The sequence below is a fragment of the Mandrillus leucophaeus genome, unplaced genomic scaffold (assembly GCF_000951045.1).
Source record: "Mandrillus leucophaeus isolate KB7577 unplaced genomic scaffold, Mleu.le_1.0 Scaffold995, whole genome shotgun sequence".
Classification (NCBI taxonomy): domain Eukaryota; kingdom Metazoa; phylum Chordata; class Mammalia; order Primates; family Cercopithecidae; genus Mandrillus; species Mandrillus leucophaeus.
Window position 1 is genome coordinate 621556 of NW_012110863.1, and position 14836 is coordinate 636391.

Sequence of the window (14836 nt, forward strand, 5' to 3'; positions counted from 1 at the left end):
TCCCAAAGTGCTGAGATTACAGGCATGAGCCACGCACCTGACCCACATTAGCATATATTTCAAGTCTGACAATTTGAATGTTAGTGAAGATGCAGGGAAAAATACCCCTCCTATTTAGTGATAGTGTAATTCGTTGAAGACTCTTTGGAAAGCAATTTGGAAATCAGTATAAAATATGCATGTCATTTAGGCCACTCTTTCTAAGACCTAGCCCTCAGATATGCTCATTCATATGCACATGTATATATGTATGTTTAAGGCTATTCATTGTAGTATTGTTTGTGATAGCAAAAAATTATGGACAACATAAATATATCTGTTAGAGGGAAATAACCAAATTGTGGTATACGCATTGCTCTGGCGTGTAGTGTAGCCATTTGTTTCTATTTATTTATTCTTTTGGGACAGGATCTTACTCTGTTGCCCAGGCTGGAGTGCAGTGGTACGATCATGGTTCACTGCAGCCTTCACCTCCTGGGTGCAAGCTATTCTCTCGCCTCAGCCTCCAGAGTTACTAGGACTACAGGCATGTGTCACCACACCCAGATAATTTTTTAATTTTTTCGTAGAGACGGGGTCTCACAGGCTGGTCTCAAACTTCTGGCCTCAAGCAATTCTCCCACGTAGGCCTCCCAAAGTGCTGGGATCACAGACGTTGAGCCACCACACCTGGCTCAGTGTAGCCATTTAGAAGTCTAAAAAAGACGTGGGAAAATGTCTAAGGCATGTTTGAAAGTGAGAAGCAAATCACAGTGTGTATGGTAAAATCCTTTATATTAAAATAAGTTCTTCCAAAACAAAAACATATGCAGGATACCTTTATTTTCTCAGTATTTGTTAACCAAATTTTTGCACTTAGAAAATTGCATGTCATGTTGTCATAAGTTGAAAAAAAGATCCATGAACGAATAGACTTCTAATAAAATCAGTCCTTCTTTTGACATCTCTACTTTTGTGTATATTCAAACCAGTGTCAATGTGTTTGTGGGTCACACTTAGCAATAATACATAGCAAACAAAATGCACATAGCTCACAGAGTAAAATTGTAAGTTTTGCTGGATCACTCATAAGTTGCTGATGAGAATTTGAAATGGTACAGACACTCTGGAAAACGGCAGTTTCTTTCTTTTTCTTTTTCTTTTTTTTTTTTTGAGACAGGGTCTCACTCTGTTGCCCAGGCTGGAGTACAGTGGCGTGATTACAACTCACTGCAGCCTCAGCCTCCTCAGGTTCAGGTGATCCTCCCACCTCAGTCTCCTGAGTAGCTGGGACTACAGGCATATACCACCACGCCTGGCTAATTTTTGTATTTTTGTAGAGACAGGGTTTCGCTATGTTTCGCAAGCTGGTCTCGAACTCCTGGACTCAAATGATCCACTCGTGTGGGCCTCCCAAAGTGCTGGGATTACAGGCGTGAGCTACTATGCCTGACCTAGGCAGTTTTTTTTGTTTGTTTTTTTAATTTATTTGTAGACGAGTCTCTCAGGCTGGAGTGCAGTGGCCCAATTTTGTCTCACTGCATCCTCCGCCTCCCGGGTTCAAGTGACTCTCCTGCCTCAGCCTCCTGAGTAGCTGGGATGACAGGTGCCTGCCATCATGCCAGGCTGATTTTTTATTTTTAGTAGAGATGGAGTTTCACCATGTTGGTCAGGCTGGTTTTGAACTCCTGACCTCAGGTGATCAGCCCGCCTTGGCCTCCCAAAGTGCTGGGATTACAGGCGTGAACTATCATGCTTGGCTGGTGGTTTCTTATGAGGTGAAACATGCAATTGCCATATGACCTAGCAGTTGCACTCTGCATTTTTCCTGAAGAAATGAAAACTTACCTTCCTGCAAAAACCTGTGCACAAATGTTCATGGCAGCTTAATATCAAAAAACTGGATGTTCTTCAGCAGGTGAATGAACTGGTTCATTCATACCATGGAATACCACTCAGCAATAAAAAGGAACAAACTGTTGATACATGTAACCACTTGGATGAATATCAAGGGAATTTTGCTGTCAGACAAAAGCCAATCCCTAAAGGCTACATACAGTATGATTCCATTTGGATACTATTCTTGAAGTAGAGAAATTAGAGAAATGAAAAGATGAGTATTTGCCCGACGTTAGAGACAGGGAGGTGAGAGGGGTAAGTAGGTGTAGTTATAAAAGTGCAACAGGAGGGATCCTTGTGATGTTGAAATTGTGTCTTGGCAGTGGATGCAGAAATCTCAATGTGATAAAATTACAAAGAACTAAAAACAGGAATGAGTACAGGTAAAACTGGGGAAATCTGAGTAAGTTAGAGTGTTGTATCACTGTCAGTATCTTAGAGTGATATTGTACAATAGCTTTGCAAGATGTTACCATGGGAGAAACTAAAGTGTACAAGGGATCTCCAGGTATTATTATTTTTTTAGAGATGGGGTTTCACTATGTTGCCCAGGCTGGTCTCGAACTCCTGGGCTCAAGTGATCCACCCGCCCCAGCCTCCCAAAGTACTGGGATTATAGGCATGAGCGACCACGCCTGGCCCTTTCAGTATTTTATCTTACAACTTCATGTGAATCTAGCATTATCTCATAGAATTTAATTAAAAGAAATTGTAAATCTCGCAGAAGATCAGAATTTCCTCAAGTTTGTGATGTTGACAAAGATGAACTAGTTGACATTGACAGTAAGACTGATGTGATGACATGACGTACTTCAAAAAAATGACTTGAGTATCAATGAATTAAGAAAAGCTCTTTTGACAAATTGATGAAACCCTCAGTCAGCTTTATAAGAATAACCATCTTTATGATCTTGCTATGAAAGCCAATTTAAAAAAAATTTTTTTGTTTTTCCTAACAATTATCTTGTGGTTATAATTATAACTTAAATTTAGTTAAATATAAGATAAATGATTTTTTATTAAGTTTAGTTTTGTTTTTCAGGGTACAATCTCAAAGCTACTCTTTAACTTACTATGAATGAATAATGCTGAGTTCATAACATCTTTGTAGATATATCCACAATTTTCCCTCAGGATAAGTGCCTACAAGTGTAATTACTGAATTGAAAATCATGCGGTTTGCTAAGACTTTGCTATCTATTCCTGAATGCTCCACCAAAATGGTTTTGCCAGTTACATCCCCATGACCTGTTTTCCTGTGCCCTTGTTACTGCTTAATAATTTTTGAAAAAAATCTAATTTGACAGTAAAAATGCATTTTATGTTAATTTGCTTTTCTGGAATTTTTAATGAGGTTGAGTATAGTTTTTAATATTTTTATTGGCCCCTTTTCTTTGGAACTAGTATCATAAGTTTTTTTCCTTAAGAATTTACATGGTCTGGGCTGGGTGCAGTGGCTCACACCTGCAATCGTGGCACTTAGGGAGGCTGAGGCGGATGGATTGCCGAAGGTCAGGAGTTTGAGACCAGCCTGACCAACGTGGTGAAACCCTGTCTCTACTAGAAGTACAAAAACTAGCTGGGCGTGGTGGCAGTTGCCTGTAATCCCAGCTACTCAGGAGGCTGAGTCAAGAGAATCGCTTGAACCCGGGAGGTGGAGGTTGCATTGAGCTGAGATCGTGCCATTGCACTCCAGCCTAGGCAACAAGAGTAAAGAGTCTCAAAAAAAAAAGAATTTGCATGATCTGAATTGCCATTAAAAGAGATATGAGAATTATTGAGTTACAAAGAACTTTTTAATAATTTAGGCAAGTTTTGGAGGATTGTACTTTGTTTAGAAACCAAAAGCATAGTATTTGTAGTTTTTTTTTTTTTTTTTTTTTTTTGAGACGGAGTCTCGCTCTGTCGCCCAGGCTGCAGTGCAGTGGCTGGATCTCAGCTCACTGCAAGCTCCACCTCCCGGGTTCACGCCATTCTCCTGCCTCAGCCTCCCGAGTAGCTGGGACTACAGGCGCCGCCACCTCGCCCGGCTAGTTTTTTGTATTTTTTAGTACAGACGGGGTTTCACCGTGTTAGCCAGAATGGTCTCAATCTCCTGACCTCGTGATCCACCCGTCTCGGCCTCCCAAAGTGCTGGGATTACAGGCTGGAGCCACCGCGCCTGGCCTATTTGTAGTTTTTAAAATTTATTTTCGTTGGTAGGAAGTAAACTTTATTCAAGGTCTCTGGTACCAGTTATTGCTAAAAGTGATCGACTAATCTGTCAATCTGAAATTATTTATTGCTGAACTGCTAATTCTTTTGCTTCTATCTTTTAGGCAGATCTTGTCTGAACTACCAGACTCAAGAGACCAAATCAAGCCTTTCTAAGACCCTTGAACAAGTCTTGCATGACACTGTTGTCCTCCCTTACTTCATTCAATTCATGGAACTTCGGCGAATGGAGCATTTGGTGAAATTTTGGTTAGAGGCTGAAAGTTTTCACTCAACAACTTGGTCGCGAATAAGAGCACACAGTCTAAACACAGTGAAGCAGAGCTCACTGGCTGAGCCTGTCTCTCCATCTAAAAAGCACGAAACTACAGCAGCTTTTTTAACTGATTCTCTTGACAAGAGATTGGAGGATTCCGGCTCAGCACAGTTGTTTATGACTCATTCAGAAGGAATTGACCTGAATAATAGAACTAACAGCACTCAGAATCACTTGCTGCTTTCCCAGGAATATGACAGTGCCCATTCTCTCCATCTTGAAAGGGCCAGAGCAGGAACTCATCAAGTTTCCATGGAAACCCAAGAATCTTCCTCGACACTTACAGTAACCAGTAGAAATAGTCCTGCTTCTCCGCTAAAAGAATTGTCAGGAAAACTAATGAAAAGTGAGTATGTGATTTTCTTGTGTGTACGTGTGTGTCTCACTTTCTTTTTTTAATTTACAAAGCAGAACTTCAGATGAGGGATAAAATTATTGGAATCTTTTTTTTCCTCCTCTAACTACTTGTAAATTTGGGAGAATTTGGAGAGTGTAGTAGAGTCAGATCAGTGTATGGAAAAGGAGCAGGAGGGATATCTGGAGTGACTGGACCTTCTAAGAAGTGTGTTATCAGAATTAGTAAATGAAAAAGGGTCAAATGTCCTACTTTTCTCCTCCACTGATTTTGAAATCAAACCATTATCCACATAGCCTTATTTCCTCCCTCAGTCTTAATTTTATTAATATTTTACTGCACTTTGCAGATAAAATTTTTAAAAATTATTTTTAAAATGGCCAATAAGTGACATTTATTAAGTTCTGTGCTTAGGGCTGGGCGCAGTGGCTCAAGCCTGTAATCCCAGCACTTTGGGAGGCTGAGGCAGGCGGATCACAAGGTCAGCAGGAGATCAAGACCATCCTGGCTAACACGGTGAAACCCCATCTCTACTAAAAATACAAAAAAATTAGCCGGGCGTGGTGGCGGGCACCTGTAGTCCCAGCTACTTGGGAGGCTGAGGCAGGAGAATGGCATGAACCCGGGAGGCGGAGCTTGCAGTGAGCTGAGATTGCGCCACTGCACTCCAGCCTGGGCAACAGCAAGACTGCGTCTCAAAAGAAAAAAAAAAGTTCTGTGCTTAGTGTATATTTGGATTTTATTTATTAGTCACAAGACCTCTATGCAGGTAGTAGGCATGATTATCTTATTTACACATGAGAAAACCAGGGCTTAGAAAGGTTAGGTACCTTCCCCTAGGTTGTACAGTAAATGTGGACCTAGAAGCATTTTGACAAGAGCACCTGTTTTTTTTCTTCTCTATTAGTTTAGAAATTCTATACTCTTAATTATTACCTGGGATTTTGATTAGACAGCCTTCATGTTCTTCTTTTTCATCTTAAGTGTTCTTTGTGTCTCAAAGGGCTAAGTGATTTCAGATTTTTAGTTCACTCATTCTCAGTGAACTAAAATGAGGTCTAATCTACTACTGAATCAAGTTTTCAGTGTGTTATTTCCTCCCTCCCTCTCTCCCTCCTTCCTTCCCTCAACCAGGCTCCTGACGAGCTGGGATTACAGGCGCCCACCACTACACCTGGCTAATTTTTATATTTTAGTAGAGATGGGGTTTCACCATGTTGGTCAGGCTGGTCTTGAACTCCTGACCTCAAGTGATCCACCTGCCTCAGCCTCCCAAAGTGCTGGGATTATAGGTATGAGTCACCACACCTGGCCGCATGTTATTTTCATCACAAAGTTATTGTTTTTTTTTTTTGTTTGTTTTGTTTTTTTTTTTTTTTTTTGAGACGGAGTCTCGCTCTGTCGCCCAGGCTGGAGTGCAGCAGTGGCCGGATCTCAGCTCACTGCAAGCTCTGCCTCCCGGGTTCACACCATTCTCCTGCCTCAGCCTCCCGAGTAGCTGGGACTACAGGCGTCCGCCACCTCGCCCGGCTAGTTTTTTGTATTTTTTTGGTAGAGACGGGGTTTCACCGTGTTAGCCAGGATGGTCTCGATCTCCTGACCTCGTGATCCACCCGTCTTGGCCTCCCAAAGTGCTGGGATTACAGGCTTGAGCCACCGCGCCCGGCCACAAAGTTATTGTAAACTGGGTGAAGTGGCACACACTTGTACTCCCAGCCACTCAGGAAGCTTAAGGTGAGAAGGTTGCTTGAGCCCAGGAGTTTTGAGACCAGCCTGGGCAATAAGCAAGACCCCAGCTCAAACAAAGAAAAAAAGTTACTGAATTTTTTATTTCTATGGATCATTTTTTGTAGTTTCTTATTCCTTTCACACTTCATCCCACTTTTGATCCCATCTTTTATTTCTTTAGTTTTATTAAATGTGTATTTATTGTCTGATAATTCTACTGTCTACAGTTTTGTGAACCTGATTCAGCATTTCTTTGTTTCCTCAGATTCAGACTCTTGGTGGCTTGTGATTTTAGTAATTTTTGGCTGTGAACATGTTTCTTGGACTTTTATCTGTGGGAATTCTCTATGTATTCTGTATAAATTAGGTTATTTCAGGTGTTTTGCATTCTCTTTTGCCATGCAGCTGGGGCCTGTGTCACTACCCTTCTGGTACCACTTAAAACTGAATTTTTGTCTTGGGTGCTCGTACTAATCCTATATGAGTGCAGGTTTGTACTTATTGCAGAAATATGATGGTTTTTGATTATGGGGTATTGTCCCAGGTAGGTGCTAGAGTGTTAATTAATATGCTTTCTGTTAATGTGTTGTCCCTGTAAAACCTTCCAAAATTCTGAATTCCAGACTACTACTGGCCCCAAATGTTTCAGATAAGAGAACTGCCTGTATTTGTTTCTGGCTCCCACTGTTTTCCTTACTTTAACACAAACTCATCTTTTTAAAAAACATTTTGAGGGAATTCAGTATTGGAAAATGTTTCTAACCTGTTTCTGGAAATGGAAGTCCAAAGTCTGTTTCTGTAATTGTTTTTTGAGATGGAGTCTCACTTTGTTACCCAGGCTGGAGTGCAGTGGTGTACTCTCTACTCACTGCAACCTCCACCTCCTGGGTTCAAGCGATTCTCTTGCCTCAGCCCCCTGAGTAGCTGGGATTACAGGTGCCCACCTCCCTGCCTGGCTGATTTTTGTATTTTTAGAAGAGATGGGGTTTCGCCTTGTTGGCCAGGCCAGTCTTGAACCCCTGACCTCATGATCTGCCCACCTCGACCTCCCAGAGTGCTGGGATTATGTGTCTGTAATTGTAACACATTTATTGTTTTTGGAAACTGTCTTTGCTTTGGTGGTAATTTTCAATAAAAATAGAAATAGCAGTGGAGTTATTAAAAGACCATTAGTTACATTTGGCCCTTTTTCATTATCTTCAAATGTTATATATAGTAAGTTTGACTTTTTTGAAACATATACTTGTATCAGTTTTAACACATAGATTCCTGTAACTGTCACCACTATAAGGGTAAAGAACAGTTAGTTCCTTCACCTTTCAAGTCAAACCCCACCTCTGTCCCAACACTTGGCAACCACTGATCTCTTCTCCATCTCAGTAGCTTGCCTTTTCTCTTTTTTTCTTTTTATTTATTTATTTATTTATTTTTGAGACAGCGTCTTGCTCTGTCGCCCAGGCTGGAGTGCAGTGAGGCAATCTCGGCTAACTGCAACCTCTGCCTCCTGGGTTCAAGCAATTCTCCTGCCTTAGCCTCCCTCGTAGCTGGGATTATAGGCACGCACCATCATGCCCGGCTAATTTTTTTGTACTTTTAGTAGAAACGGGGTTTCACCCTGTTGGCCAGGCTGATCTCGAACTCTTGACCTCAAGTGATCCACTGGCCTTGGCCTCCCAAAGTGTTGGGATTACAGGCTTGAGCCACTGCGCCCGGTCAGGACTTTTTTTTTTTTTTAATTTACATTCAACTTGTCATTTTTTTCCTTGTATGGATTGTGCCTTCGGAGTCATACCTGATCAAGGGTCATGAAGATTTTCTCATATGTTTCCTTATAAAAGTATTGTGGTTGGCCAGGCGCGGTGGTTTATGCCTGTAATCCCAGCCCTTTGAGAGGCCTAGGCAGGCAGATTACAAGGTCAGGAGACCAAGACCATCCTGGCTAATGCGGTGAAACCCCGTCTCTACTAAAAATACAAAAATAAATAAATAAATTAGCTGGGCTTGGTGGCGGGCGCCTGTAGTCCCAGCTACTCGGGAGGCTGAGGCAGGAGAATGGCGTGAACCCGGGAGGCGGAGCTTGCAGTGAGCTGAGATTGCGCCACTGCACTCCAGCCTGGGCGACAAAGCTAGACTCCATTTTGAAAAAAAAAAAGTATTATGGTTTCACACTTTACATTTAGGTATATATCTTCTTTGAGTTAATGTTGTGTAAGTGTGAGGGCTAGGCCAAGTTTTTTGTTTATTTTTACATATGGATGTCTAGTTGTTCTAATACCATTTGTTGAAAAGACAACTTTGACCCCTTTGAATTGCCTTTGTATTTTAGCCATATTTGTCTAGGCCTGTTTTTGGTTTCTGTTTTATGTTTCAAGATGTGTGTGTCTATTCCTTCGTTAATACCACATGGTCTTAATTACTGTATAGTAAGTCTTGAAACTGGGTAATGGTGGCCTTATAAAATGAATTGGTAAGTTTTTATTTTTACTCTATTTCCATTTTCTAGAAGAGATCGTGTAGAATTGGTGTCATTTCTTCTTTAGATATTTGGCTGAATTGGGAAGTGATGCCATCTGGGCCTAGGGTTTTGTTTTTTGTGTGTGAGACAGTCTCACTCTGTCACCCAGGCTGGAGTGCAGTGGTGAGATCTTGGCTTACTGCAACCTCTGCCTCCTAGGTTCAAGTTACCCTCCCGCCTCAGCCTCCCAAGTACCTGGGATTACAAGCGTGTGCCACTATGCCCGACTAATTTTTGTATTTTCAGTGCAGACAGGGTTTCACCATGTTGACCAAGCTGGTCTTGAACTTGTGACCTCAAGTGATTCGCCTACCTTGGCCTCCCAAAGTGTTAGGATTATAGATGTGAGCCACGGTACCTGGCAGGGGCCTAGGATTTTCTTTCTCAGAGTATTTTAAACTATGAATTCAGGTTATTTAATAGATATAGGAATATTTAAGTTATCTACTACTTCTTGAGTGAATTTTTACTGTACTTTATGGCCTTTGAGCAATTAATTATATTGAATTGTTGAATTTATGGGCATGTAATTATTTATAGCATTTTTGGTTTGTAGTGGTATCCCTCTTTTATTCCTGGTGTTGGCAATTGTGTCTTGTTTTTCTTTGTCAGATTGTATAGGGATTTATTAGTCTTTTCAAAAAACTAGCTTTTGTTTTCATTTTTCTGTTGTTTTTGTTTTCAATTTCATTGATTTTCTGCTCTTTATTATTTCTGTTCTCCTGCTTGCTTTGGGTTTATTTTACTCTTTTTTTTTTCTCCCAAGTTACTTAAAGTAGAAACTTAGATTTCTGGTTTGAGACCTTTCTTTTCTAAGATAAGCATTTAATACTGTAAATTTCTTTCTAACCACTGCTTTAGCTATACCCCCACAAATTCTGGTATTTTGAACTGAGCACAAATGAAATGTTCTAATTTCCCTTGAGTCCTCTTCTTTTACCCATGAATTATTTAGAAATATGTTATTTAGTTTGCAAGCAATTGGAGACTTTTCCTGTTATTTTTCTACCATTTATTTCTCATTTCACTACATTATGGTCAGAGAGTATATTTTGAATGATTTCATTTATTAATTTTTAAAAATAACATTAAAAAAATTTTTAATGTGAATATACCACATACAGTGTGAAGAATGTACATTCTGTTTTTGGACAGTTTTCTATAAATGTCAAGTTGATTTAGTTGGTTAATGATGGTATTCAGTTTGTCTTTATACTTGCTGATATTTTGTATGCAATTATATTACTTTATTACTCAGAAGAGTGTTGAACTTTCCAACTACAATTGTTTTTCCAATTTTACTTTCAGCTCTATCTGGTTTTGCTTCACGTATTTTGAGGCTCTGTTAGGTGTGTACATATTTAGGATCGTATCTTCTGGGTGAATTGCATGTTTTATCATTATGTAATTCCCTCTTTATGGTAATTTTTCTTGTTCTGAGATCAGAAATATTTGTTGTCCAATTTATATAGACACTGCAGCTTTCATTTGATTAGTGCTTGCATGGCATATCTTTTTTCATTTTTTTCCTTTTGACCTACCTTTATAATTCTATTTAAAGGGGGCTTCTTGTAGGCAGCATATAGTTGAGTTGTGTTGTTTATTTTTTTATTTTTTGAGACGGAGTTTTGCTCTTGTTGCCCAAGCTGGAGTGCAGTGGAGCAATCCTGGCTCACCGCAACCTCCACCTCCTGGGTTGAAGCGATTTTCCTCCCTCAGCCTCCCAATTACAGGCACGTGCACCACCCCTGGCTAATTTTTTGTATTTTTGGTAGAAACGGGTTTTCACCATGTTGGCCAGGCTGGTCTTGAACTCCTGACCTCAGGTGATCCACCTGCTTTGACCTCCCAAAGTGCTGGGATTACAGGCGTGAGCCACTGCACCCGGCCGAGTCATGTTATTTTTAATCTTTTCTCACAATATGGGGGTTTTGTTGGTAAATTTAATTATTTTAATATACATTTTAGTATAATTATTTACATTAAATGTAACTGTAACTGTTGCACTGGGAGTATTTATAATGTGTAAATATAATTATTGGTATTAATATAATTTAATTATATTACCCATAATAATATTAATGTCTTTGGATTTAGATTACCAGTTTAGTATATGTTTTATGTTTATTTTCTCTGTTTCCCCCTCCTTGATTTCCCCTTTTTTGCTTTCTTTTGCATTATTTGAATTTTTCCTTAAATTTATTTATTTTACTTACTTATTTATTTTTCTGAGTGATTCTCCTGCCACAGCTCCCAGGTAGCTGGGACTGCAGGCATGTGCCACTAGCACCCAGCTAATTTTTTTGTATTTTTAGTAGAGACAGGGTTTCACCATATTGGCCAGGCTGGTGTTGAACTCTTGACCTCAGGTGATCCACCTGCCTCGGCCTCCCAAAGTGCTGGGATTGCAGGCATGAGCCACCATGCCCTGCCTTTTTCCAGAATTTATATGTTGAGTTATTGATTGTATCTTTATATAGGCTTTTTAGTGGCTTCTCTAGGAATTACAATATACATATTTTTCACGGTGTACTCACATTTACTATTTTATAACTTCAAGTGGAATGTAGAAAACTTCACCACCATAAAAATAGAGCTAGGGATGAGGTTAAAAAAGAGAGAGAAAAGAAATATAATAAAAATACTTAATAATACCTTTTTTTTTTTTTTTGAGATGGAGTCTCTCGTTCTGTTACCAGGCTGGAGTGCAGTGGTGTGATCTTGGCTCACTGCAACCTCCACCCGCTGAGTTCAAGCAGTTCTGCCTCAGCCACCTGGCTTGCTGGGATTACAGGTGTGCACCACCATGCCCAGCTAATTTTTATATTTTTAGTAGAGATGGAGTTTCACTATGTTGGCCAGTCTGGTCTCGATCTCTTGACCTCGTGATCTGCCCTCCTCAGCCTCCCAAAGTGCTGGGATTACAGGCGTGATCCACCGCGCCCGGCTAAGTCTTTAAATATTTTTTTTTTTTGACATTGCACTTTTTCTCTTTTCCTTCTAGGATTTTAGTAACCCAAATGTTAGTTTTGTTATTGTTTGGCAGGTTCTTTTGGCCTTATTTACTTCTTTAAATTCTTTTTTTCTGTTGTTCAACTTTGAAAATTTCTATTCATCTGTCTTCAAAGTCACTGGTTCTTTCCCCTGTCATTTCCATTCTGTTATTGAGTCTTTGTGGTGAATTTTAAATTTTGTTTATTATGTTTTTTAGTTCTAAAATTTCTTTTTTTGTGTATGTCTTTTACTTTCCTCTTGAAACTCTTATCATTTGTTTCAAGAGTGACTTTATTTCTTAGAGCATGGTTTTAGTAGCTACTTAAAATTTGTTTTATAATCCCACCATATGTGTCCTCTTGATTGTCTTTTCTCTTGTGAGATAATGGGATTTTCTGGTTCTTTGTATGACAATTAATTTTGGTTTGTATCTTGGACAGTTTGACTTATATTACATGATTCTGAATCTTATTTAAATCCTGTGGAAAATACTGAAGTTTTTGCTTTAACAAGCAGTTGACTTATTTAGGTTCAGGCCACAAATTCCAACCAGCATTCTGTAGGCTCTGGTTCCATCATCAGTTCAGTTTTGTATCTTATCGGCTTATATGCCTTTTTGTGTCCAGTCTGGGACCTGGCCAATGGGCAGGTCCCAAAGCCTTTGTATACTCTCAGAAGCAGGGCCATGCACACCCAGCTCACGAGTGGCCCCAGGAGTGCACATACAACTATACGTTTTCACGGGCTCCTTCTTTTCTATAATGTCCCTGACACTTTCTGCCTCCTGAGAACCTCCCTTTATCCCTTTCCTGTTGTCTGGCTAGAAAGTCAGGGCTTTAGAGTCCCTATACTTCAGCACACTTCCTGTAGTTATGTCACCCTCTGTGGCCAAGACTTCTCTTCTTCCTCTTGGGACTGCAGTTTCTCTTGTCAGAAAGTAGGATTCTTGGAGCGGCTGTCATTGCTGCTGTGGCTGCTCTGATACTGCCTGGGAGTCAAAGGAGAAAGGAACAAAACACAACGACCCAGGGGATTTCCTCCACTCTCTTTAATCCGTGAGAACCCTCTTTCCTGTTCCTCAGACCAGAAATAGAGGGCCTCTCTTGGAACTTCTTCTTTGTGCATCTAGTGTGCAGTTACAGCTTTTGAGTCCAGGCCAGGAGGTGCTGGACAAACTTGTCAGGAGTATGGAGGTACTGCGAGTTCTGGTTACTTTTCTCAGCCCACCTGATTCCAAGTCCTTGGATACATTTGTCCACTGTTGTTAGTTGCATTCCATGGGAGAGACAGAAGAGTGCTTATTTCGTCTTGACCTACTTATTAGGATTTCAAATCAAATCAAAGGATGATATTCTCTATATTAATTTGCTGTTTTCCCTTTAGCAAGCACATTAGGAAGATAATACTTTAACACCGCCTGTGGTGGTTTCTGTCATAATTGTTAATACTTACTTTTTTTTTTTTGGAGACGGAGTCTCGCTCTGTCGCCCAGGCTGGAGCACAGTGATGCCATCTCGGCTAACTGCAAGCTCTGCCTCCCGGGTTCATGCCATTCTCCTGGCCTCAGCCTCCCAAGTAGCTGGGACTGCAGGCTCCTGCCACCACGCCCAGCTAATGTTTTTTAGCAGAGGTGGGGTTTCACCGTGTTAGCCAGGTTGGTCTCGATCTCCTGACCTCGTGATCCACCCGTCTCGGCCTCCCAAAGTGCTGGGATTACAGGTGTGAGCCACCGCGCCCAGCCAATTATTAATACTTTCATTGTATTAAAACCTCTTGAACTCCAGAAGATAGCTTTATAGTAACATCTCTTATATTTGCATATAAAATTTGTCTGGAGCCTAGAAATTCTTACTCTCTCTTCTCCTGGTAGTTCTAGCTCCCGTTTTTCATAAAGAATGGATAATCTCTTTCTTGAATAAACCTTTTCATATTTGCATATATCACTACTCTTGGATGGCCTAGAATTTCTTGAATATGTCCTTGTTACTCCTTTTACCAATGAACAGATTTGTAATGGCCTACTACTTTTGTAACTGAAAATCAATACAAAGAACTCAAAATCAGTGTATAATTTCTTTTGACTAAATTCTTTAGGATACAGTCATGCTTTGTACTTGGTATTTGAATAGATACTAAGCTTAATTTTAGGGTCTTGCTTTATGCAGAGAGGTGGAAGTTAACAAAATAATTTCTTCTGTACTGACTTTGATAAATTTACTAATCTTGCATTTTGCCTAGAACACATACTCCTTCATAGCCCCTTACCTGACTGCCTGATGGTCTTTTAGGAATAGGCCTGCCCATCGTGTCTTGAGGTGGAGCCCCACTCCCATTGCTTATCTTCTCTGCTTTAAGCTGTCTTTCTGTCTTTATCTTCAGACATCTTCCCTCTGCCTAAGGAGAATTCCTGACCTCAAAATTTTTCATAAAGATATTGCTAACAATTTAAGATAACAGGAAAACATGTGGTAATATATGTAGTAAATTCATTCTTTCAACAGGTCTTTGTGGTAAGTTCATTCTTTTAGCAAATGTTTATTAAGCACTTTTTTTATATACCGAGACACCAGCGGTACAGTAATAAATGGAATAATCACAAGCTGATCATTCAGCAAAATTTTTGTCCATTGCATGAATTTATAGTCTAAAGAATTTGTTACCTTCAATACTTTAATTGTTCTAACAGATTTATACTTCAAACTGTTACTTCATGTGCCCTGAAACTGTCATACCACGGCTTGACAAATCGGTGATCTAAAATATATCCATTTTGGGCCGGGCACAGTGGCTCATGCCTGTAATCCCCAGCACTTTGGGAGGCCGAGGCAGGCAGATC

At 40.1% G+C, this 14836-nt stretch overlaps 1 protein-coding gene across 1 annotated transcript in view; it reads left to right on the forward strand.

The window, feature by feature from the left end:
• Positions 1 to 14836, forward strand: part of AKAP10 (A kinase (PRKA) anchor protein 10) — a gene marked incomplete at its 3' end in the record, with an annotated part of 86428 nt that overhangs the window by 15908 nt on the left and 55684 nt on the right. Inside the window, exon 4 of the mRNA XM_011971266.1 lies at positions 4197 to 4754. Coding sequence (XP_011826656.1) covers positions 4197 to 4754 — 558 coding nt within the window. The remainder of the gene's footprint in view (positions 1 to 4196; positions 4755 to 14836) is intronic.